At 41.3% G+C, this 25,199-nt stretch overlaps 3 protein-coding genes across 4 annotated transcripts in view; 2 read left to right on the top strand and 1 right to left on the bottom strand.

Moving 5' to 3' along the window:
- LONRF1 (LON peptidase N-terminal domain and ring finger 1) overlaps positions 1-25,199 on the top strand; it is a 213,769-nt gene that overhangs the window by 35,548 nt on the left and 153,022 nt on the right. The window lies entirely within an intron of this gene.
- Positions 1-25,199, top strand: part of PPAT (phosphoribosyl pyrophosphate amidotransferase) — a gene marked incomplete at its 5' end in the record, with an annotated part of 47,883 nt that overhangs the window by 6,804 nt on the left and 15,880 nt on the right. The window lies entirely within an intron of this gene.
- LOC310685588 (uncharacterized protein) lies at positions 408-23,889 on the bottom strand. Of its 2 annotated transcripts, none has more exons than XM_083458235.1 (10): positions 21,615-23,889; positions 18,182-18,268; positions 15,759-16,196; positions 14,482-14,571; positions 14,271-14,375; positions 9,780-9,863; positions 4,726-4,797; positions 3,078-3,437; positions 2,051-2,116; positions 408-648 (listed from the first exon to the last, which is right to left on the bottom strand). In XM_083458235.1, the coding sequence occupies exons 1-10, from the start codon at positions 21,991-21,993 to the stop codon at positions 428-430; spliced, it is 1,902 nt and encodes a 633-aa protein (XP_083314361.1). In that variant the 5' UTR covers positions 21,994-23,889; the 3' UTR covers positions 408-427. The 2 variants fall into 2 exon arrangements, with proteins under 2 accessions (XP_083314361.1, XP_083314360.1); XM_083458234.1 differs by having other exon boundaries at positions 15,759-16,238; positions 21,615-23,888.

Genomic DNA, 25,199 nt, shown 5'->3' with positions numbered 1-25,199 from the left:
GGCTCCCCTTGCTTCAGAGATCTGCACTCATTGCAAATCTGCTCCTGGGCCAAGTTCAGCTATTCGTATATAATTCCCCTAACAGCTTGGGACCAATTGACTGGCAGGATCGCCTTACATCATATGTGCCCACTTAATGGTTTTGATGTGTGGACCCAGCACTGTTACAAATGCCACATAATACTTGTTCCGCACTTAATAATAAATTATTATTATTATTATAAATCGTTCTTTTAGTGTAGTAGCACTTATATTCGCTGCTCCCTGGCTATTGACATCAGGGAGATAGCTTTGCTGCATTCTTTTTGGCATGGTCTTTACATGTTTTTCTTGTTTTCAACTGTTTGCTATTTGCAACACTAGCAAACTGCCTAGAGAGGTTTTGTTACCATCAAGCGGTATGCAACTTTTTTTTTAACAAAGATGTTTATATTTTTTTTGAGGGGGGGATTAAACCAACCTGTTTCACTGCAGGGATGTTGCTGTTCATCTGTGTTCTGCTGGTATCTTGCATTTCTTCCTGCTTGTAAAATCTCTCTAGGAGCATCCTTCGGCTCTTGATTACAGTATGCATGCTGTCAGACACACCTTGCGACTGGATTGTTAAGTTATCAGAAACACTTTTCTTAAACTGAATGGGCGAGGGGTCTATAAAAGGGAAAAAAGCAATTTAAGAGATTAGTGACAATTTGAATTGAAGAGATTAACTCATTTGAATCTAGCATGCGTCAATAGGCAAGTCATGAGGACCAGTGGAATGATGTATTTGTTAAACTTGCTAGAGGGTGAACAGTAACATTTATTTATCACAATTGTATCCTGCCATTCCTCAAAGGAGCTCATAGAGATAGGTACATGGGATACTTTTGTGAGTGGGATCTTCAATGAAAGCTTGCCATGTGGACTGCTCATGTACAAAGTGCCCTCCAGCCATAGCCCTTCCATTCCCCTTCTTCCCAGTTTTCTTTTTCTTCCCCCCACTGGCCAGAAATCTGTGGCCATGAACATACTCAGTTCTCCTTGGGTTATGTTGGGGTTATGGGGTTTTAAAAAAATAAATAAATATGTATATTGTACTTCTGCAAACTTTGGGATTTTATGCTGGTATGCCGTTGTCTTTTTGAGCTTGCTTCCTAATGAGTTAGTTGCATCATTGATGTAAATCACTGCTGCTTATATAGCTTCATGGCTGCGTTTGCATGTACAGTGGTACCTCGGGTTACATACGCTTCAGGTTACAGACTCCGGTAACCCAGAAATACTACCTCGGGTTAAGAACTTTGCTTCAGGATGAGAACAGAAATCATGCAGCAGCGGCACAGCGGCAACAGGAGGCCCCATTAGCTAAAGTGGCCCTTCAGGTTAAGAACAGTTTCAGGCTAAGAACGGACCTCTAGAACGAATTAAGTACTTAACCCGACGTACCACTGTAACGCTAAATCATGGTTTTTCATGCTATGTGCATGAGTGCTAATGAGTCCAAGCAAAGTACTGGGCTCACACATTACACCCAATGCATTTCCTCCCAATGCAGCAAAGAGGTAGATTTCTGCTGACTTTATTTGAAGAATCAGGTCTTAACATTATGGACCTGACTGTGTAAGGTGAGGAAGAGGCAGTGTGCAGGCCTGGCACTTTCTTGGGCATGAACCAGAGTATACAGTGGCTCTAGACAGCATATGAAGATAAGTGTTTACATTGCTGTGGAAGGCAGAGGAGCATGTGCACCATCTTTTGTATTCTGCTTGAATGATGTGGGCTGGTTTGGATAGGGTTGCATTTGATTACAATTCAGCCTCATGAACCCATAGCTATGTTTATCAAGTAGCTTACCTGCATGCACAATAGCATCCCTTGCAACCTGTACACACAAAAGGCAGATTTCTTTATCCATCCTTTTTTCCAACCAGATGTTTGTTCTCTTTAGGTGTAGTGTGCACAAAGCACTTGACACAGATGAAAATGAACGCATTAGAGATTTATTCTCTTGTGAATTTTGTGTCATCAATCTACCCTTCAAAATAATGTAACAATGCAAATACATTCTTACCCTCTTGAGAGGCTTTTCTTTTGACGCTCAGTGGGGCTGTATCTGTGGTAACTTCTGCAGCTGTCTCTTTAAAAAGAAAAGAAGTGTTCTGTGACAAAATGTTAAGAAAGATGGAGCCTAATAATAAATACATAGCTAAAGTGTTAGCTCGAAGAAGACAACTTGAAGCCCTAAGGAAGAAGCAGGCTGGGACATCAGTTTTTATTAGTGTAATGGCAAAATGAACACCATTCTTATTTGGTATATGTAATACTGTTGGTCCAAGTTCAAAAAGTAACCAGACAGATTCTCAGTGTAAAGTGAGGTGGGTCTCTCTTCCCACAAGTTTTTTCTTAATATGCCGGTGAACTTGAGGGCCTGAATCTTTTCCATCTATGCAGAAAACCTGGAGTAGGGAAGGTGGATCTCTCACTTTGTGCTCCAGTCTGCTAATGCTGAACCACAACCACATGCCTAAACTCCAGCTTCACTTGTTTGTAGCTTTATTCTTACAAAGAATGGGCTGGTTCAGACAGACACAATACCCCTGGATAATGTAATCACAGCGAACCCACGCACTGGAGTTAGTGCTAATCAGACTTCCAGCTTAACCCAAGATCTGAGTAAAGTGGTGAGCAAGATTAATTCAGCCTTGTATTTACCAGCTTATCTGGTAGCTACAGGCAATAAGTAATTCCATTCCATGAGTGGGTTGATTGAGAAAGAACAGATATCTGCATTTCTCTTTCCCAGTTCCATTTGGTTTCCATGCTGGGTGTGGAGAAAGGGAAGCCTGTCCTTCTGATCTACTCTTCCTCTGCCAGCTGCTTAGTAAAATGATTAATGGTCTGTTTGTAGGCTATATAACCATGCTCTCATTCTTCTGTATTGGCCATTGAACTACAACTTACTGTCACCTTCCTGTAATATTAACTTGTATGAGGCATATAATATTTCAAACCAACTTTTACACATTGCTGCTATAGTTAGTTATGTCCTCGGTGTCTTCACCTAAAATTAGTTTTATCAGTTCTGCAGATATGCATACCTGAGGGCTGGCTTCTCAAAATGCAGTCGATTTCATCGTAAAACCTCATCCTCTTTCTTGCATTGCCAACCTGGTCGTTTTCTTTTTGCAACGCACGATACTCATATTTTAAGTTTTTGTATTTTGTGCGGCACTGCTTCCAGTCTCTGTCTATTCCAACCTTCATTAGCCTTCTGGCAATCTCCTCAAATATTTCTTTATTCCTTGTTGCTCCTTCAAGCATTTGTTGTATCTCCTCATCGGACCAAATATTTATCAGAGCTTTGACTTCATTGTCGCACCAGTGCTTTCCTGCTCCTGTGTCGTTAATCGTAATAACTCTAAAGTGATTCTGTGCTTCGTTTAAGGACATTTGATGGTCTGAAAGTTCAAAATAAAATAAATAACCAATAATAGATTAATATTCAGAAACTAAAACAACCAAAACTTTATTTTTTCCTTTTTAAAGCAAAGGTAAAGCATCTGTGGTCCTTCAGATATTGTTGGACTACAGCTCCCATTATCCCTAACCACTGGGGCTGATGGGAGTTGGAGTCCAACTGCATTTAGAGAGTCACAGGTTCTCTACCTTTGTTTTAAAGCAGTGTTTCCCAAACTTGGGACTCCAGCTATTTTTGAACTACAATTCCCATCACCCCTGACCACTTGTCTTGCTAGCTTGGGATGATGGGAGTTGAAGTCCCAAAACAGCTGGAGACCAAAATTTGGCAAACACTTTGAAGGCAACAGAAAATGTTCTGAATTAGATCCATTGTGTATCAACACCGGAAAGATCCAAATGGGAAGAGTAAACTTGCTTTCTGTGTGTGCTGTAGAATATTGTATCTTGTTTGGTATACTTTGGCACAGAAATCTTTCTGTATTGAGCAGGGTGCTTCTGACTTTGGCTATCCATATGCGAGAGGGGCATAGAAGGCTGGAGTGCATTTTGGTGGTGAACCAATTGTCCAACCATAGCATATGGCCAGGTTTTCAGAATCCGAGCATCTGCCTTAACATGGTTCCTAAGAGTTGGTTCACAAAGGAGAAACTGGGAAGAATTAAGAGGATGTGCAGCCACAACTATAAGTACTTCTCTTGCTCATGGACGTACTCTACTTTGTAGGGATGGGGAACCCCAAAAGAATCAAAGCTTGTATCCAAGTCTGCCTGTACAACCCCAGCCATGTTTACTCAATAGTAAATATCACTTTGTTCAGTGGGGTTTGCTCTCTACATTTGTGTTAAGTATTGTAACTTGAGTGAGACTTAAGTCTCAGGGAAGTGTGTCTAGAACTGTGGTCTTCATGTTTCAGAAGGCTCCTTCAGACATGTAATATAATGTAACGGGGGGACGGAATCAAATGTGACTTTATAGATTTTCCCTAATCATGATAATGACTAGAGTTGAGTGTGTTACAGGGCAGCAACAGGATTATAAACTGCCCAGGAATCTAGAATCCTATTTGAAAAAAATTCAGGTTCTGCATTGGGAAACATGCATGTTAACACTGAATGTTGCAACAATTTTGTTTGTTACAAATGTACAATGCTGAGAGCTAGGAATGTGTAGAGGCATAAGACCAGGGACCAGAATCCATGAAGGAGGGACTTGACAGCTTCCTCCTCCCGCTGCCCCTCAACCCAAAGCAAAGGACCAATCACTTACCTGCCCCTGTTATCTGTTTACACATTGAAAACCCAGGTACGTCCTCTGAGGTTGTACTGATAGAATCATCATCTATTTTTAAAAAGACAATTAAAAAAAAATGAAGCATAGCTTCTGTTATTGGGCCTATTATTGAGCAGGATGAGCAGTTTCAGAAAAAGACAGGAATGGTAAGCTTGCCTCCTTTCGATTCTCTCCATAACTTTCCCCACCTTCTTTTCAAAACGTTGACCTGAACATGCAAAGTGCGTAGGCACTATTGTATGTATGTATTTATTTCAAAAATAATTCATCCACCTTGCAGCCTTTGTCAAATAGCATTATAAGCTAGTTAGAGGGCTGCCAGGTGGCCCAGCTGTAGGCCTGGCATCCTAACAGCTGCATCGCAAAAAGCCAGTGAGGTTCCTACAACTGGGCATAGCTGCAAATACAGTGGTGCCTCGCAAGACGAAAAGAATCCGTTCCATGAGTCACTTCGTCTAGCGGTTTTTTCGTCTTGCGAAGCAAGCCCATTAGCGGATTAGCGGCTATTAGCGGCTATTAAAGGCTTAAGGGATTAGCGGATTAGCTGCTAAAAGGCTGTTAGCAGCTTAGTGCCTTAGAAAAAAGGGGTAGGGAGCGGAAAAAAAACCCCAGGAATCGCAAGACATTTTCGTCTTGCGAAGCAAGCCCATAGCAAATTCGTCCTGCGAAGCACCTCCAAAACCGAAAACCCTTTCGTCTAGCGGGTTTTCCGTCTTGCGAGGCATTCGTCTTGCGGGGCACCACTGTAATGTCCACAACAGTTGTGTGTAAGTGTAAGTGGAGCTATAGCTTGGACTGTCATGGTCAGGCTTAATCTGTAGCTCCATGGCAGCCTTCACTCTTCCTTTGCATCCCTTTCACTTGTAGTATTAAAAAATTATAACTCATTAATTAATAATACCCTGCCCATCCAGCTTTGTTGTCTTGTAACAAAAATTCATATTTCATCTGGTAAACAGCTACTTTCTTAAAAATCACAAAGTATTACTATTACTAATCTGGTCGGAATCTAACCTAAGAGTTTTGTGCAGCCCGATCCAATCTATGCATGCTTACTGGGAAACAACTCCTACTGGAGTCAACTGGATTTGCTCTCCGTTCAGTGTACGGAGATCTGCAGCCTTAAACAGATACCTTGTCTTACCCTTTTAGAGGGTCATTAATTTCCAAATTCGCCTACATTGCTGATCTGATTATAACAAGCTCTGTTATTATGCTCTTGGTATGATACAGTGTACGCTTGATTTCACTATAGATGTCGAAAAGGGTTTCTGGCACATGATGTATGATTTGTCCCTTAGGAGGAGAAATCTGTCTTTCAAGTCGAGCTACTCAAGTGTAGGATACTTCAAAGCACCAGAGTCCAATTAGTCGCCTTGGCTAAAACATTCGAAAAGCCTCTGAATGGTGTCTTGATGACTTTTTGTTTGAAGCTGCTACTGCTCAGAGTAGCTGAATATAAAAAAACAACAAACCAGTATTTGGGGGAAGGCTAGAAAACCCACTTTTCATTCAACTCACATCTGAGTTCACATTAATCTGTCTGAATAGAAACATCTTATTTTCACCAACTCCCAAGTACACAGGAACTGTGGAAACAACTGGGGGGGGTGTTCCTTTAATGAGCAGAATGATACTGTTAATGTATAAAGCAAATGAAAATATTGTTTCCCTGTTAAAACTATCCCAAACAAAACAATATTGGCTGTGAGTCCTGGAAGACCTGCTCCCGGCCTTGCAGGCCTTATCCCCACCTGGCCTAGGAGGGCAGGGCAGGGCAGGGCAGGCCCTGGCTGACTCCAGTCACAAAGATTGAGGCTGCTCAATAGACTTGGGTTGGGGAAATATTTTTTTGGGGGGGTGTTTAGAGTGTGTGTGTTGCTGTTTTTAATATGAATATGTTTTCCCTTCCGCTACTTGCCAGAATTTCAAATGCAAACGTTGCAATTTGGGACAAAACATTAAATTGTGTAACATTTACATAAGCCTTTTAGATTGCATAACCAAATTCAGATGCTTTTGGCATATGATATATGCAGCTTCAGTTGTACTGCTTCATAACTTCTGAAATCAGGACAGAGGAAGGCATGCATAGAAATAGTCACAAGTTAGACGTTAAAGGGAGAAGCAAAGTTACAGGGAACCAGGCAGAAGGCCTTCTCGGTAGTGGCGCCCACTCTGTGGAATGCCCTTCCATCAGATGTCAAAGAAATAAACAACTGTATGACATTTAGATAACACCCGAAGGCAGCCCTGTTCAGGGGAGTTTTTAATGACTGGTGTTTTAATGTATTTTAAACCACCTGTTGGAAGCTGCCCAGAGTGGCTGGGGAAACCCAGCCAGTTGGGTGGGGTAGAAATAATAATAATAATAATAATAATAATAATAATAATAATAATAATTGTTGTTGTTGTTGTTGCTGCTGTTAAGGATTTGTTCATATAATCACCCAGCCATGGACAGTACTTTCAATTTTGTTCTAGATTGCACCATGTGTATGTATGGTGGACATGAATGTAACTTTACAGTCCTCCATAAACCTTCCTAAGTGGCTTGGGAAATGTTTTAAAACAGCAGTTTGTACTTGTGTACAGACAGCTTGTTCGCTACGCGTTGGATGTAATCTGGGCCTGTATAAATTAAGTCTCGTGACAACTCAGCACAGAAGCATTCAGGAACCAGGGATCCATCTATTTGGGAACCTCAGATCTCTGCTACCTCATTTACCACTTCATTTTGGTACATGGGTAGAACAGGCCTCTGTTGTAATGTGGGAAGGGGCTTAGGGCTCTTGCCTGGGTGGAGAGATGTGTGAGTTCCAAATATCTTGGTCCTCTCACATATTTTGCTCCGGGCTCTCTTCATACGGCACAGTAGAAGTGGCACTTATTTCCCCACACTTGCAGTCCCCAGGCCTTGCTGCATTGTGTGCCTTCATACCACCCTCTCCAAGTCAAGACCATTAGAGATCATGTTGGCAAATATATGGTCCTGACCACCCCTTTCCTGAAAATAATTGCAGTTTGTGGGCCATTTATAGGGGAGGACTGCAAAGAGGAAACAGCTTCAAATATCTCCAACCCTAGGGAAGGCTTTCTCCATGAAATGCTTTTGGTTTCAGGACCAAGCTGGTGGGAGGTATGACAGACTGCACCAGGGGAAGGCATTTGCAGAAATAGAATTGGTGAAGCCTGCTGACTCTCCTTTGCAAATCCTTCAGCCCAGCCTACATGTTTGCACTATGAATGAAATACAGGTCTGGGCCCCATGTTTGCTTTGTAAGATTTTGTTTAGCCTTCAGTTTTAGAGCCCAGAACAGGCTGGGGGGGGGGATGCTTGGCTTGTTCTGAAGTACTCAGTATTTACCCTTTTTTTGAACTACTACTTATGCTTTCTTTTGGCAAAGGAATTTGTGTGCTGCTGATTTCATGCAGCTAATTTCCTCCAATGGAGTGTACATGTCCAAAACAGAGCAGGCATTCTGCAGAAAGGGAATCGGTTCACATGATACTTTATCATTTGCATTCTCTTTACTACTGTGTGGAATATTTCATTGCACTCATGTGATGTGATTCCGTCCTTCAACTTGCACAGATGTTGTGTTCCCTTTATGGAAGCAAAGCTGCATTGAGTCCAATGTTTCCTTCACGGAGCAATTTTAATGTGGTATTTCACCATAGCATTTATGTGATCTGTATACATTGCTTATTGGTTGTCCCTAAAAACACCAAATTTGTCTTTACAGTCCTTTCACCCTACATCAGTTCCTGGATTTAAGGGGCCGAGAGACAATAAATATAGATAGCAGAGTGCTGTATTGTAGATCCCTAATCCAGCATGCATTTCTGTGCATGTTTGTGTGGAAGTAAAGTTGATGGCATGTACAGGTGTCCTCCCATTCATGTGCAATTGACTCGTTTGTGACCGCATATACCTGCGGCGCCAATAAATAAATAAATACCAGGAAATGGGAGAGAGTTGGAGAGTCCTTGTGGCTCACTAAGAGACTCTCTCCAGAGCCCAAAGAGGATTTCAGTGAAGGTAGAGGAATCCCCAAAGAGCCCTGAGAGCTGCTCAGCCTCTCTACCTAGCAGTTGAAGCTCAGGGTAGCACAACCATCACTGCTCATGTGACCTCCAACCTCCAGCTGGTCCCAGAGCTTCAACTCTGGTTCTCCACTTAAGCGGTTTTAGTCTATGTGCGTGGAGGCCCAGCACATAACTATACAGTGGTACCTTGGGTTACAAACTTAATTCATTCCAGAGGTCCATTCTTAACCCGAAACCATTCTTAACCTGAGGCGTGTTTTCACTAATGGGGCCTCCCGCTGTCCGCCACGGCATGATTTCCGTTCTCATCCTGGGGCAAATTTCGCAACCCAAGGTACTACTTCTGGGTTAGCGGAGTTTGTTACCTGAAGCGTTTGTAACCCAAGGTACCTCTGACTCCTTTAGTAAGTGTGCTCAGGGTTGAAGATTAAGGTGTCTTGCATGACCATATTTAAGGTCTCTCAGTCTTGATTTCCCATGGAAGTTCACTTCAGGAATTCCCTGAGGTCATGAACAAAATTGTCACAGAGAGCTAAGACTTGGAAATAGTCTTGATCATAGGTGTGAAGTCTGCGAACGTCCATTCTTTGTTCCTTTAGCCCAGGAGTGGCTCACCATTTTTGTCCCAAGGGCCGCATTTGCTCTTGACCAGTGCTCCCAGAGTCCCATGGCTGAAGTGGGTATGGCCCACTGTAAACCAGGGTTACTGGTTCACACATAATGCTAAGCCAAGATTTTTTGAAACTGAAAGAAAACTCAGCAGAAATCCTCCTCCTGACGATTTGGAACGAGGATAGGGAAGGAAGATTTGCTGAGGTTCATTCACATACTGCTGAACCACAGTTTAGTGTTGCATGAGAAGCACACTGAGTTATAAAAAAGCTAAATGGTTAAAGCTGACTATCTTTTAAAAGCAAAACCTCTGTACTGAAATGAGGATGGAAGTGTTTACAAATTCACGTGGCAAATGGTTGACTTACCTACATCAATCGGCTCTTGCTTTATGTGTGTGAGCTCTGTACCTTCAGGAGTACTGTGGATGGAATCGTCGTCTTCTGGGATTTCTGTGCAAATTCAAAGTAAACAATGTATTTACTAATTATTATTGGGTCCAAGATAGCATATAAGATTTCTAGGTACTTTTGTAAAGCTCATTAGACATAACCTTTCCACGTGGGATTAATGCCTGCATGTGATGGGGTCCCAATATGGCCTAAGTGCGCATTTACCCTCTCAGCATCAGCGTGCAGTCAGTGTGCCAGACTGGAGACCGGAAGACCTAGGGTTGTCTCCAATGTAGCCTGGCCAGTTCTCACTCATGGCTCACCTGCAGGTAGTGGACTGCACACAGGTATGAGATATGTACACAGAGTTTCCAGTTTCCTTAATAGTTTGGTGTCAAGGTGAGAGGGGAGGGGAGAATTTGGCTTTGTGATGATGACATATCGGGATCTAGCAAAGAAGTGTTGGAAACTCAGATACATAGGCTAATTGCCTAATGGCACCTTAAACCTGGGTGACGGTTGTCACAACAGAATGTCTAGGTGCCATTCCTCCCCCCCACGTTATGTTTATTGTTGTTATCGTTACTGTCGATATTTGTTTACTTTCTATGCTACTTTAAAAAACAATAACCTCAAAGCCGTTTACAACACATTAAAACATCAAATAAAACAATCCAGAATAAAACAAATTCAAGCTTCAAGCAGAATACTTCAGATCCTTCTCTAAGTGACAAATTGCTTTCCTTATATTTATGTACCTGCTTAATTTATATAGCTGCCCCATAGCAGAAGAACTCTAGGAAGCCAGGGTGGTGTAGTGGTTAGAGTGTTGGACTAGGACCTGGGAGAACAGGGTTCTAATCCCCACTCAGTCATGAAACTCACTGAGTCACAACATCTTAACCTACCTCACAGGGTCATCGCAGTGGCGTAGCGTGGGTTGTCAGCACCCGGGGCAAGGCAAGTAATTTGCACCCCCTAACCCGTGGATTTGCGCCCCCTAACCCTAACCCCCAGATGTTGCGCCCGGTGCGGCCGGCCCCCCCTGCACCCCCCACGCTACGCTACTGGGTCATCGTAGGGATTAACTGAGGAGGGGGGTGAACCATATACTCCTTGGAGAAAAGGGTGGGATATAAATGCCATAAATAAGCTCTTCTGCTTTCCTGCTTAAGGAAGTTGGAGGAGCCAGCCCGGTGGAGATGTCTGTCACTAATCTGGTATCCAGAGATCTCCGCTTGGTTGCAATTGAACCTGCACCAGTCACGAAATGCACCTGGCTAATTTCTAACACTGTCACACAAAGTGAAGGTGTTGTGCATAAAGAGGCCTGGTTTGCATGTCATGCTAAGCCAAACCATGATTTCACTCATGGCCATGTAGCAGCAGGAGGACCAGGTGAGGAATGCAGTAGCCTCATGCTCACAGCTTTGTGCTAAGCAAACCTGATCGCCGAAATGGTGGTGTCCCCAGAATTACATTAATTTAGTAAATGGACCAGTGTGTTATTATACCTTCTCTTTCATTTCTGGGGGGAAACTGTCCACCAAATGAATTGTGAAAATCATTTTATTTACTGCAAGGGGTTTCTGCCTGAATAAAATATTGGGCAGGGGGCAGGTAAGCCCCGTCCCACAAAAAAATTGATCACCTGACACAGGACATACACATCATTTGAATGGCAGTGCCCATAAACTTCGGGGGGTAGCCCCCTCAAATATTTTAGTGGGGGGAACCGGAGACCCCTTGGCCCCTAGGAGTTGGCTTCTATGTTGACTGCAACAGGTTGGAGTCACCATCAGAAAAAACACCGTATTCTTCCAATATTGTAGAGCTATACTCCGGCATTTTTTGATAGCACTGATGACACAGAGAATTCTCTAATAAGATAATTAATTGAAGACATTTTGCCAGCGCAATCGCAGTTATTCCAAATTGTTTGCCTCTTTCTCTATGCTGTGGGTGTTTCATCACGGCGAAGTGGGTGGAATGCTGACCTTTAATGTAATTGGTTTCTGGCTGTTTGATGATGCTCCCCTTGTGATAGATAGGATGCGGCGGATCATTTTGTCAGTTACGTCAGCAGAGGCTGACCCAGCAAAGAGGTAAATGTCCAAGGCTGCGCAGAGGGGTCAGTGACTGCGTTATCTAACTCCAAGCCATGGTCTCGGGCTGTTAGATAATGCTGTCAAACATTGAGCAAGAAAAGATCACTGGCAGCCATAGCGTTTCACTAAAGGAAATTACTCAAATCCTTTTCTAAATAAGACCTTTGATAAATAATTGCTGAATTTGGTATCTGTTTAAAAGGCATTTCTTAAATTGGTTTCTTACCTACTCACTGACAGCATGGGATTTCTGAAACTGTAGCCAAGTTTTGCTGTCATCAGTTAAAGTTCCTTTACACAGAGCAAACAGGCAAGCCCATAGTTTTTTCTCTTGCATTAGAAGAGTAGGACAATTATACAGATTTATAGGTTGTTATGGTAAAGTAATTTGGCACCCTCTGCTGGTGCCAGCATGAGGCTGTTTAAGTAAACTACTGTATGTGTAGTAACTATGCTTTTTTGTTTGTTTGTTTTTTTGAGAAGTATCTCAGAAATCTGCTGTGTTTGTAGGAAAATTTGAAGTGCAACCAGGTTTTGAGGGACAAGAAACATATTGTACACTCGAATATAGACACTCGAGGGCCTTCTGTAGCCTCTTAACTCATCTTTGATGTTGGTCAGGCACTGACTGGCAATTATTGGTCAAATACGAACTAAAGAGATAGACTTCATAACCATAATAAACAGTAGCATTCTATTGAGTGCTCATTGCCAGCTAGGATGCATGATCTTAAGAGTAGTAAATAAAATTTAGGATTGATATGCCTATTGCATGCATTCTGATTGTGTGCACACACACCGTCTGGTTTCTCTCTCCTCACCCCTCCCCAGGTGGCTTCAAAGTTTTACATCTCTACCCTGGGCAGAATTATAAACAGTGTGGGGAAGGGGGAGTGAGAGTGGGGATGCAAACTCAAATTGGACATGATACATAAGGCAACCTGTGACTGTCTAAAAGGTACTGTTTAGAACCATAGGAGAACATCTAATGATTTCGGCCACGTTCAAAGGTAATGAAAAGCCTGACTTACCATGATTTACTGTGACTGAGCAGTGTGAGATGCAGCCAGCCTAGTTGCTCTCACTTTGCCCTTCCCCTGACGTGAGTGGGAGATACAAGGAAGCCACATTTAAAGCATGTCTTGTTTTGACATCTGAGCTGGTGATCCTGGTGTTGCAAACAAGCCAGGATCGTAAGCCATCCGGAAACCTTGATTTAAGCCTGGTGATCCAAACCAGGGATCCAGGTTCAGAGAGCCTAACAAGCCATGTGTAATTTCAGCTTCATGGTTTGTTCACACAGGGAATGAGCAAAGTGTTACGCGATCAGGCTGCATGCATGAGCATGATGCTCATTAACAATAAATCAAGATAAGTCAACAAACCTGGCTTATTGTTACAGGCAATCTTTACATGCAAAATATTGCCCTTTAGGTTTTTCCTCACTTGACCTCCATGAAGTCAATAGGAGTATAGCATCTAGATCAAGGGAAGTAATAGTGCCACTGTATTCTGCTCTGGTCAGACCTCACCTGGAGTACTGTGTCCAGTTCTGGGCACCACAGTTCAAGAAGGACACTGACAAACTGGAACGTGTCCAGAGGAGGGCAACCAAAATGGTCAAAGGCCTGGAAACGATGCCTTATGAGGACCGGCTAAGGGAGCTGGGCATGTTTAGCCTGGAGAAGAGGAGGTTAAGGGGTGATATGATAGCCATGTTCAAATATATAAAAGGATGTCACATAGAGGAGGGAGAAAGGTTGTTTTCTGCTGCTCCAGAGAAGCGGACACGGAGCAATGGATCCAAACTACAAAAAGAAGATTCCACCTAAACATTAGGAAGAACTTCCTGACAGTAAGAGCTGTTCGACAGTGGAATTTGCTGCCAAGGAGTGTGGTGGAGTCTCCTTCTTTGGAGGCTTGACAACCATATGTCAGGAGTGCTCTGATGGTGTTTCCTGCTTGGCAGGGGGTTGGACTCGATGGCCCTTGTGGTCTATTCCAACTCTATGATTCTATGATTCTAAGTCTTTGTTTCTGCTATGGACAAAGTATCCCTATCAGGATAGCTAAGAATGAGAGTCTTATTCTCAAGGTTGTGGGTTCGAGACCCATGTTGGGCAAAAAGATTCCTGCATTGCAAAGGGGTTGGACTAGATGCCCCTAGTGGTCCCTTCCGGCCCTACAATTCTATGATTGTATCGGATGGGATTTGTACAAGTCTCCTCCTTGCCCACCTTTATTGTTGGCCAGTGAATAAGCTTGGGCTTGGCTCACAGTTTTAAATTGTCACCTAACATACATCGTCACATTTAACCTTCTGTTGTTGTTTAGTAGATTGTACCTGAATGTTGCTCACCTAAGTCAGTAACTTCTTCTTTTATGTCTTCCTTCACGTGTGTGTTAATGGGCTCTTCCAAATCTCCATTTAGATAATTAGTTCTGTCTACTGCGCTGTGGAGCACTAGACGCACAAAAAGAGATAGTTATGCAAATGCTGACATCCTACTGCAGTTATATTTTACTTGTATTTTAATCGAGGGATTCAGAAACAGTATCTCTGGGTTTACCTGGGTCTTTCACTTTCCTTGTGTCTGTGAGCTGCAGATCTCCTGACATACTACTAACAGAATCTTCCGCACCTGTGTCTCCATGTAATTCTGAGTGAAACGTTACAGGTTATGACATTAGGTTGTGAAATTATTATAAGGAGTCTTACTGCAGTTATTCTAAGGAAACAGTTTTTTTTAATTAAAAAAAAAAACAATAGTAACATGCTTAGGCATTTTCTAGATGGCCCCCAGAAAATCAAAAGTGAGTTATCCAATTTTATATAGCACCAACCATGTGGCTTAATTCTGCAAAGTAACTTAAACAAAACCAGGACTCTTGTCCATAAGGCCCTTGCAACCTACATTTAAATGAATTAGATACACCGGAGTGAGGAAAATAATGAAAGAAGCAAAGATAACAAGGGATGGGACTTTCTATTAGACAAACTTCTATTGTTCCCCTTCTAGTCCCTGCTAGTTTAATACTACGTAAAGTATAACTATTTATCTCTACTTTGGCCTCCAAGCCATTCTGATAAATATGGTTTTGTCTCTCAGTTGAATCATATGCTCTTGCAAATGTATTACGTGGAGGTCAGGAAGCACAGAACTGTAGCTAACTATTTATACTGTAAATACTTGTGTTTTTCATTGCCTTATCAGTCCATTGTAAATGTGTTTCCAGCAAATGACCTCTGGCATCTCCATTTTCAAAAAGGGAATTAAAGGTATTTAAATATTCCCAGGTGCTTCACACACTCAAACATCCTCCACACATAGAGTTTTTGTCAGAAAAACCAATTGGCTGGCTGCATTCATGTCAGTGAGCCACAAGTTACTCAGGACTGGGTGGCGAGGAAATAGGGGTACAATATAGTTTGGTAGCAGTGGCCCAAGGCTCCACTCCCACCCCAACGATACTTGTGTTTCCATACAATCCACTAGAGACCATTTTAAGAGTACAAATTCATGTTTCTACCTTATCACCATATCATTGCACTTTCTGACATTTGGAGTTATATAAACAGTTGTTTTGCATTTCTATTCAGATCTTGTAATGGAATATCCTCTTTATGGCACAAGGCAAACCTCATCACAGTTCACAGTCCTTATTTTTTGTACTTACGGTTTTGTTTTGTTGTCTTCTTTGACCTTTTAATTATTATTTTTAATTTATTTGTACTTTGAATTAAACAGACTTTTGTAAACAGACTTTTATATATAATCTTTCATGTGTATATATATTTACTAGTGCAAAACTGATAAAACTAATTTTGATGGCTTAGAACTCTTACCTCTGAAATTCTTTTCTGTTTTAGTTTCTACCCATTCTACATGCTTCTCGCTGTCATCATTATCCGACCTGCTTGTTTTATCTGCATTGCTGTGGCCCAGAATAGCATCCAGCTCTCTGAAAAACTTCATACTTTTGCTCGTGTTGCCTGAATATTGGGCATTTTTTACACTCTTATATTCATGCTTTAGATTTTTATATTTTGTCCTGCACTGCTTCCAGTCCCTGTCGATTCCAAATTTTTGGAGTCTGGCAGCAACATGTTCAAATATTCTTTTGTTTCTCACCGTTCCCTCGAGTTGTTGCTGGATGCTTTTATCTGACCAGACACGTATTAGAGCTCTAACTTCATTAATAGTCCAGTGTTTTCCTCCTTCGTTTGCTACAGATGGAATGTATGGCAGACTTCTGGTCGCATCTAGTATTGGGGTTGGGTTACCTGCATCAGGCAGAATAGGGGAGAGACTCAGATATGTGTTACCTGCATTGAGTGGGATGGGGTCAGGATAAGGTAAAATAAAGGATGGGAGAAGAGAGAGAGAGAGAAAATGGTTTTGGTGAACATTTTAATTCCTGTGCACATTTAGGCTACAGTCTTTATACCCACTTACCTGGGAGTAAGGCTCAGTGAGTTTTACTTCTGGGCACTGTTATAAAAATAAATTCAAGGTAGAAAACAAATTGGTTTAGCATATAACAGGGTTTCCCAAACTTGGTTGTCCAGCTGTTGTTGGACTACAGCTCCCATCATCCCTAGCTAGCAGGACCAGTTGTTAGGCATGATGGGAACTGTAGTCCAAAAAACAGCAGGCCAGCAAAGTTTGGAAAACAGTCACATATAAGTTCTCTGATTTAACAAAAGCCAGCATTACATACATTATCAGAGCAAAGCCGTACTGACTGCAGAAACAGAATCTGAGATAATGGCACAGACCCTCCAAGTGCCTCTATTTTCCAGGGACGTCCCTGATTTAGAGAAGCCGTCCCAGTTTCTGATTTGATCCCGGAATGTCTCGCATTTCCTTAGGATGACCCTACTTTCACTGGAGAAATGTTGGCGGGTGTGGAGTTATCCAACCCCTGAGCCATCTGAAGGTAATCCTGTATAGGGAAGTTTTATTATGTTTTTATATATGTTGGAAGCTGCCCCGAGTGCTGGGGCAACCCGATAAGATGTGTGCGATATAAATAGTAAAATTATCAATATGGGATGGGACGTGCCTATTTTCAACAGGGAAATGTTGGAGGGTATGATGGCACCAGATTATCAGTGGTGCTTTCATTCTTCTGTGGGGGTCATGGTTTTAGAATATAATATAATATAAAATATATATAATATAAAGTGTGAAAGATCAGTGCAGTTTTGAAATCAATGGTAAAAATCAGTACCATTTTGAAAGATTCAGAGCACTACCCTAATTCAAAATGATGTCCAGTTGTATCCAAACATAGATGAAGGCCTGCTCCTTCACCTCAGGAACCATCATTCAAAATTTTGTTAAGATATCTTAAGAGATGTCCAAATGCAAAGCGAGCAAACAACTTTCCAAAACATTTTAAGTGGAACTTAGTGCAATGCTAAGGCAATCATTCTGTCAGCACAAGGGTATGCTGTGGAAAGTTCTCCTCCCAAAATCCATTCTAGGGGTTCCTCCAACCCTATGGAACAGATTTGAGGAGTGGGTGTGTGGCATATGTGGGGAGGGGAGGGGAGAAGTCTCATCTCACAAGCAGAAATTATTGTCCTAACAAGGACTTGTTAGTGGAATACCACCCACAGTACATAAGAAATAAATTTACTCCTTCTATCGTTTGATATGCACCTGAAAGCACCATTCATAGTCTGAGTCCTATCTCAGAGTTTGTTCCAAAAACACACTAGACTGACTTCTTCTGCTTCAACAGAAGCCTTCTACCAGATGGCTCCTGAAGAGCCCTGGAAAAGTCAGAAAACCTTTGCAGCAGCACCCTTAAGAGGTTTTTTTCCTGAAACAATGAAAAATAGACACACATACACCCCTTATGCTTGCGCACACAGAAGCACTTTCACACTCACGCATAGTCCTCTCTGGATCTCAGCTGATGAAACAGAAGAGTTTGACAATTTTATTTCATAGCCTTATATCAATGCCCATGAAGTGCATGTTGAGTTGAGTTTCTACTTTCTCTGCCTTCGATGCACACAACCGTGTTCTTGTTTCCAATCAAGAACCAAATTGTTGCATAAAATAAGCAATTTCGTTTTCTTGTATTTTATGTAGACGTTAAAGCAAAGACCGCAGAAACTGGGCAATAAGAAACCATCCCTGAATGCCCTAGCCTTTCCAACATATTTGTTCTGTCCCTTTGACACAATAATATTCCATTCTTAACGAGTATGAGAAACAGAGAGTTTGCTGTCTCTCCTTTGCCATCCTTTGTTACCTAGTTGAATGGGCCTGCAGTGGGACATAAAAAGTAGTGGGTTTGCAGGAGGATCTTCCTCCTCTTCCAGTGTAACTGCAACTTCACCTGGGATGGGGGGAGAGAAAAAAGAATTGTTAGACATAGGAAAGGCATCAAATACCGTATATTGTTGTATGAATTATGAGTTGCTATAGATATTTCTAATGCGAACTTCCTATTGAAGCCACAACATAGTACCTTGAATATATTAATTTCAAATAATATTTACAGCAAATCTTACCCTAACATATCACATCATTTTAAAATGTAAAAATAAAAGAAGAGGCAGAAATAAAGGGTCATTAGATAATGATAGAGATAGATAGATAGATAGATAGATAGATAGATAGATAGATAGATAGATAGATATAGATAGATAGATAGATAGAGTGGTTATAATCCAAAGAATCTTGAGCAGAACTTTACTCCTGAGATGGTGCCTTTCCACCTTCTTCTGTCTTCCAAAACCCACCCCAGGGAATAAGGAGACCCCCTCAGATTTGTGGAAGATGTGACTGATCCACTTATCCAAGTGTTAGATCGAAGCCAGTATTTTCTACATATCAATTTGATGATGTAGGCCAAGAAAGGACAGGATCATACAATCTTCATCTAATGAAAGGCTATTTAGAATCTGTGCATTTTTATGTTGGGAAGTGATTATAGGACTGAATCTGGAGTGGTGGTGCTATTAGTAGCAGCAGCAGTGGTTGTTGTTGCTATTCCATAGTTATTTATACTCTGCCTTTTTCCCTGACCCGGACTCAAGACGGCTTACAGATAAAATAAGAACAGCTAAAACATTTTTTAAACTATTTAAAAATATTTGGTTTTTAATACGCATGCAGTTACGGGACATTGATTTCTGTGGTACGAGAAACGCATGTAAGCAAAGTAAGTTGTATCACGTTTTAAAAGGAAATAAAAACTACAGCACAATTCATTGTCAGCCAAGACTGATACTCTTACTTCCCACATACTTCAGTAATGAAAAGGCTAGAAGAAAGATCCAGTCTTCTATTTCCCCCACAATATTTATGCATTACAATAAATTTATTAAATATGAAAGTAATAATTTAATTATTCAAATATGTTCTAATCCATGTAGCATTAAACTATGGGTCAGTGTTGTGTGTGAATGCAGCCCTGTGTTTATTTGGCTGCTCACTTCCTACATGCAACATGTAGGAAATTACAATATATGAAGAAACTAAAATAGAAAGCAACCTGATGGCTGGTTTTCAAAGATAACTGGCCATGTTCAACTAAATTGTGGTAGCAGAAGCCAAGATGACAGGAATTTCCCCTTGTTTCCCCTCCCCACTTGCACCCTGTGCTGTATGAGAAATCTTTGTGTTGGCAGAATCTTAGCCTTAGCGCTATGTGGAGTACAACAACCCACTGCATTTTGACTAGGCTGTGGGACTTAAAATGGGGGAGGCAACAAGCTGATTAATTGATTTAGAACAGTCACCATATCTCAGAGTAACCTCCCTAACAAGACTGTTGTGCCAATAAAATGGAAAGGGGTCATCCATGCAAGTTGCCCATAGCTTCTTAGAGGGTCAGTGGGAAAATATTATTTATTGTTATTATATATTATTGGATAAAAAGGATATATCAATAAGTTGGTGAGCATTTAATTCCTATTTATTTTCCATTAAATCTCTGTGAATATGATCTATAGTCATAATCCTTTTAGAGTGCGGGGAGGCCAGTGTTTTCGTCATTATCATCACAAAATAATGTTTCGTACAGTGATTAAAATGTGCCTGTGAAAGCAGAACAGGAAGATGTTGGTGCTGTATTTCATGCTAGAACAAAAAAAAAAAAAGATAAGAGTTAGCTAGGACAGATGCTTATTGTCCATATTCATTGTTGTTTATGTATTTTCAGTGGACGTTGGCTTTCTTTGGGGTGGGCAATTCTTGCGGTACACATGCCCCCCTTGCAAAATGTAAGATTATTTAAAATTTGTTTTTTAAAGTCATTGTAGTGAGTTTGTCCTTTTTGCATTTAATTTAAATATGTGTTGCAGAGCATTTGGGGGGCGTTTCTGGCCCTTACTGCTATCAGTGATTGGACTTAAAAAGATAAGATAGTGCTTTAAAATACGCCCTAGCTAAAGTCTCCTGCTCAGACATCAGAATTCCAGGAGACTGAAAACACCCCGATATGCCTAAAACTGGCTGTCTCTTTCTCAGTCTAAACTGCAGTCTTCTCACACAGACACCTGAATTATCTGATTATTAGTTGGGAGGGAGGTCTGCCCCCCCTTAATCTTTTCCTATTCCAAACATTCAAGAGCAATTGTCTAACTATTTAGTTTCCACGGCAACGTATCTCTTGTTATTTACATAACAAAGGATGTGCCTGGCCAGACCTGGCCAGCAGGTTTGACCAACTTTAAGCATTAAACAGGAGAGGCCCATTAACCCTCTCCTGTAGAACCTCCAGTCTCTCAACTACATACAAATTTCCTTTTTTATATATAATAAACATACTTTCATATTGCAGATTGTATTTGCAACGTTTGGCCTTTCCAATTTTAATTCTCTGATTTTAAGGGATAAGCAAAATATATCACATATCATCATACAGGCCTCTGGAAAACATATCATATTAAGCTGCCTTGCAATGCGTATTACTTACTGCTATTATTTAAAGCGTTTTAAGCTGCTTTTTAGAGCTACAAGCTCCGAAAGGGCCATACAGAGGAGCGACAGACATGGCACAAATATTCACAGCTGAGCAAGTTAATAGGAGGAGCTGTTCCGAAGACTACAGCTATTTTTATTATCACTGTGAAAAGGAAAGAGACTCTCTTATATATTTTTTATCCAAAGGAATATTCATTAACTGCTACTTCAAAAAGGGACATCATCTTTCCATCACTACAAATATGTGTCTTTCGACCTTGGCCCTTTTGTTTTCATTCCACCTGAGCATAAATGCATCTCTGCAGCATTTTAAATTCTATTACAATAGCACAGCTCGTTCCACAATTATTATTTGCCTTTGGTATGAGCTAGATAGCTGCAAACAATGTATATATTATTATATGAACAGTGACAGATAAATCCCAGTTAAAAAGCAATAGAAGTTTGGAAGCCCCTGCTCTGAGGTTTTTGCTTTCCTTTACAGCAAAGGCCTCATGAGTCTAGCTAGCTCTAGCAGCTGGTTTAACTACCATCAGGCTTATGTATTTATAGAAAAGCTGGTGAGCAGAACCGCCCTCCCCGCCCCCCTTTCACACATACACACACACAGATAAGGAGAGAGTGCATTAAGTCAGTTTGTTCTTCCAACTGTGCCATCTGTGGTGCAAAGTGGGGATTGAACCCTAGCAGCCTCTCAATTTATTTCAGGTAAAGATAATACAGAAACGATTTTCATATTATTATTTTTTTACCTTCATTGTTCTCCCTGGTGGCATTTATGATGTCATTTGCTGAACACCTGCCGTTTTCTTCTTCTGTTAACTGTGTGACAGGTTCATGTTGCAATATGGCATCCAATTCGTGGAAAAACTTCATGGTCTTTGTAGCATCTCCTGAGTTGTGGGCATATTTAACTGTCCTATATTCATATTTCAGGTTTTTATACTTTGCACGACATTGTTTCCAGTCTCTGCAGATCCCCAGCTCCTGTAGCCTTTTAGCAATGTAAATAAATATTCCTTTATTCCTTAGTGTTCCATGGAGTTGCTTTCTGATGTTTTTTTCTGACCAGACGCTTAACAAGGCTTTAACCTCCTCCTCAGTCCAATGCCTTCCTGCTCCACTCTCCATGTTGAAAGTGACCTGGAAATGATTCACTATTTCTAGCCAAGATTTTGTTTCCTAGGAAACCAGACGGCTGGTTGTCAGTAAGCTCCACAGAGATGAAAGGATCTAGTTTTACTGGCTCAAGCTGCCTGAGGGGAGTAACTTGAGAAACTGCCAAATAAGCAGGTTCCGTATTAGAGGCAGGGAAATAAAGCAGCTCAGGCACAAATGATTACAAAGTATGTTAATAATTGGCACTCGGAATAAGCTGTTTTCTGCTTGACAAAATGCATTCTTTAACCCTTGTTGTGCGCAGTGCTTTAAAATGAAAATTGAGACTCTAAATATAAGCTGCAGACTGAATTGCAATAGCTTTGGACCCTTGTGCTGTAATACTTACTAGCAAGTAAGTGCCTTTTATTTCAAAGAACGTTCAAGTAGATTAGGATCGCTGCCATAAGGCTGTGATTCACAATTTGGCATGTTTATACGTACAGTGGATTGATCTAGTCTAACTGCAAATTTAGCAGTTTAAGTAAATTCTGTATCCACATGTTTAGGCATTTTGTGATTTGTAGCAAACAGAATGGTTGCAGTTTATATTTTGAAGATTTAAAGGTACAGTGGTACCTCAGGTTACATACACTTAAGGTTACATACGCTTCAGGTTACAGACTCTGCTCACCCAGAAATAGTACCTCGGGTTAAGAACTTTGCTTCAGGATGAGAACAGAAATCGTGCTCCAGCTGCGCAGCAGCAGCAGGAGGCCCCATTAGCTAAAGTGGTGCTTCAGGTTAAGAACAGTTTCAGGTTAAGAACAGACCTCCGGAACAAATTAAGTACTTAACCCGAGGTACCACTGTATTGGTAGTAATTTCATGTGGGTGACAATTATTTGAGTTTACCAACAATGCACAAAAATGAGCAACCAAAAAAATAAGAACAAATTAGTCTCGGAGAATTTATATTAGACTTTTTTATTGTCCAGAAAAGTATATTTGTCTTTTCCAAATAAAAGCTTAGTTTTTTCTCAAAAATAACAATTTTGTATTGAATTTAGACTTAGTCACACTTAGAGTTGACCCATTAAAATCAGTGGAACTTAAGCTGATCATGACTAACTGAGTTTCATGAATTTCCACAGGCCTGCTCTAGCTATGGTTATGCCTATATCCAGGCCATAAATGTTGGTTGTATATAATTAAAACTACTTTAAACAGCTCTTCATTTTATTTTTATACATTCCTGTCACCATTGCTCCATGTAGATACAGTATTTTGCAGTTTGTTTTCTCCCACTTAATCGTCAACACGCACACGCGAGCAATTTAAAAGATGCTTCAGTTGCATGTTGCAGATACTGATTATAGGTGATATTGCAATGGCATGGTTTGTTGTTTCCAAATCTTCTCATCTGTTCCTGAGAAGGGCACGTGTATATTTTATGTCCTTGCAAATGCACAAAGGTTTATAGGGACACACTCTGGTAATCTTTCATAATCTGGCACCCTGAGTAAACCCAAAATTTGGCGCCCCAAAATGGATCTTCTCGATTATGAATTGTCTCAATTTTGCTCCCCCTTCGCTTGGCACCCTGTGTAGGGGAACCGCTCACTGCCATAGGATTCCATGCCCCCTTAAGATTCTTTGTGCTTTCGCAAATCTGGCACTGTGGGTTTGTGATGGGTGAAAGCATTTCCTGTTGGGTTGTACATAAGTCCAGCAAGAGAAAGTGACCTGCTTCAGGCTATACCTTGAAGAGTGGGGCGATAGATGAAGACAGGAATCGTTGCCTAAATGGTCTTCTTAGAATATTTAACATGGTGTCCCTACCTGGGACGCGGGATTTGGACCGTGTTCCAGGGAGCAAAACATCTTGAGTCAGCACTGGTAAAGAAGGGGATGCCTTGTTGTCAGACAGTGAAAATGTCAATGAATGTAGGCTATTATTATTATTATTATTATTATTATTATTATTATTATTATCCTGCCCATCTGGCTGGGCCTCCCCAGCCACTCTGGGCGGCTTCCAACAGGATATTAAAAACATAATAAAACACCAAACATTAAAAACTTCCCTAAACAGGGCTGCCTTCAGATGTCTTCTAAAAGTAAGATACAGGTAGTTTCCTTGACATCTGGTGGGAGGGCGTTTCACAGGGCGGGTGCCACTACCGAAAAGGCCCTCTGTTTGGTTCCCACAATTCTTTTATGGAAGCCAGGTGCTTTCAATGTTTGGTGTATTTGGCAGCCTTTATGGCCTCTGTAAAGGAGCAACTAACTGAGCTACAACACGGGTGGGGAAACTTGAGTCCCGATATTGGTTGGGCTCCAGTTCCGACCGGCTGCAGCCAGTGTGACCAGTGGCCAGGGATGATAGGAGCTATAGTCTAGGGTTGCCATATTCCAAACAGTGACAATCCGGACAGAAATTTTATGGATAATTGGCAAAAAATGACATTGCCATCATGGGCTGCCATGCATACAGATTTTACTGGACATTTTGCAGATTTTCTTCCCAGATGCCACTGCTGACTGCAGTGTTCCAGATATTTCTGGGAAATTTTCAGACGTATGGCAACCCTACTATAGTCGTGTAACATCTGGAGGGCCACAGGTTCCCCATCGCTGAGCTACAGTCTGGAGAGAAAATATTTTTATTTTACTTTTTTGGAGAGCCCAAGGGCTGTCTAAAAAGAGGGACCACTGCCTATGGTATGTGCCGCTCTCCCATCTGGCAAACAGGTTTGACAGGGTGTTCCGGTTGTCTCAAAATCCTGCAGAACCTTCCCAGAAGGGAAGACTAGGACTACAAATGTGGGTACACCTTGGAAAATAAAACCTTCACAGCCATGGGCATAGCTAAAGGGGGACAGCTGTGCCCCCCATCAATAAGAATCAACAAAAACACATATCTAACTGAGGTTCTGCCCCCCGCAACAAAAGGCCTACTCTGCCTAACAAAAATCCTGGCTATTCCTATGTTTACAGCCCTGCAATTCCTTTTTAGAAATGCCACCACGCTTCTTCATTCTTAGAAAAGCACAATACAGTGCGGTTCAATATAGACAAGAAAGTGTATTAGTGTCAACAAAAACAAATTAAATTAAAAACAAAAGCATATTACGTATCCGCTATCACACTGAACTTGTTTGTAAGATTTTGTGTTTCTTTGCGTCTCCACCCCAATACTGTATTTCCTTTCTGGAACCAGAGCCTTGTACCTGGAT

Source organism: Podarcis tiliguerta, assembly GCF_965153285.1.
Source record: "Podarcis tiliguerta genome assembly, chromosome: 9".
NCBI classification, from domain to species: domain Eukaryota; kingdom Metazoa; phylum Chordata; class Lepidosauria; order Squamata; family Lacertidae; genus Podarcis; species Podarcis tiliguerta.
Note: the sequence above shows the minus strand (reverse complement) of the source record. Positions and strands in the feature narration are given on the sequence as shown.

Excerpts from the sequence above, each read along its gene's own strand:
- LOC310685588 (XM_083458234.1), bottom strand. The coding sequence starts at position 21,993 with ATGGAGAGTGGAGCAGGAAGGCATTGGACTGAGGAGGAGGTTAAAGCC. Across the intron at positions 3,438-4,725 it reads TAAACAGATAACAGGGGCAG|ACCATCAAATGTCCTTAAAC; the intron begins GTAAGTGATTGG and ends TTGAACTTTCAG. Across the intron at positions 649-2,050 it reads AAGAAAAGCCTCTCAAGAGG|ACCCCTCGCCCATTCAGTTT; the intron begins GTAAGAATGTAT and ends TCCCTTTTATAG.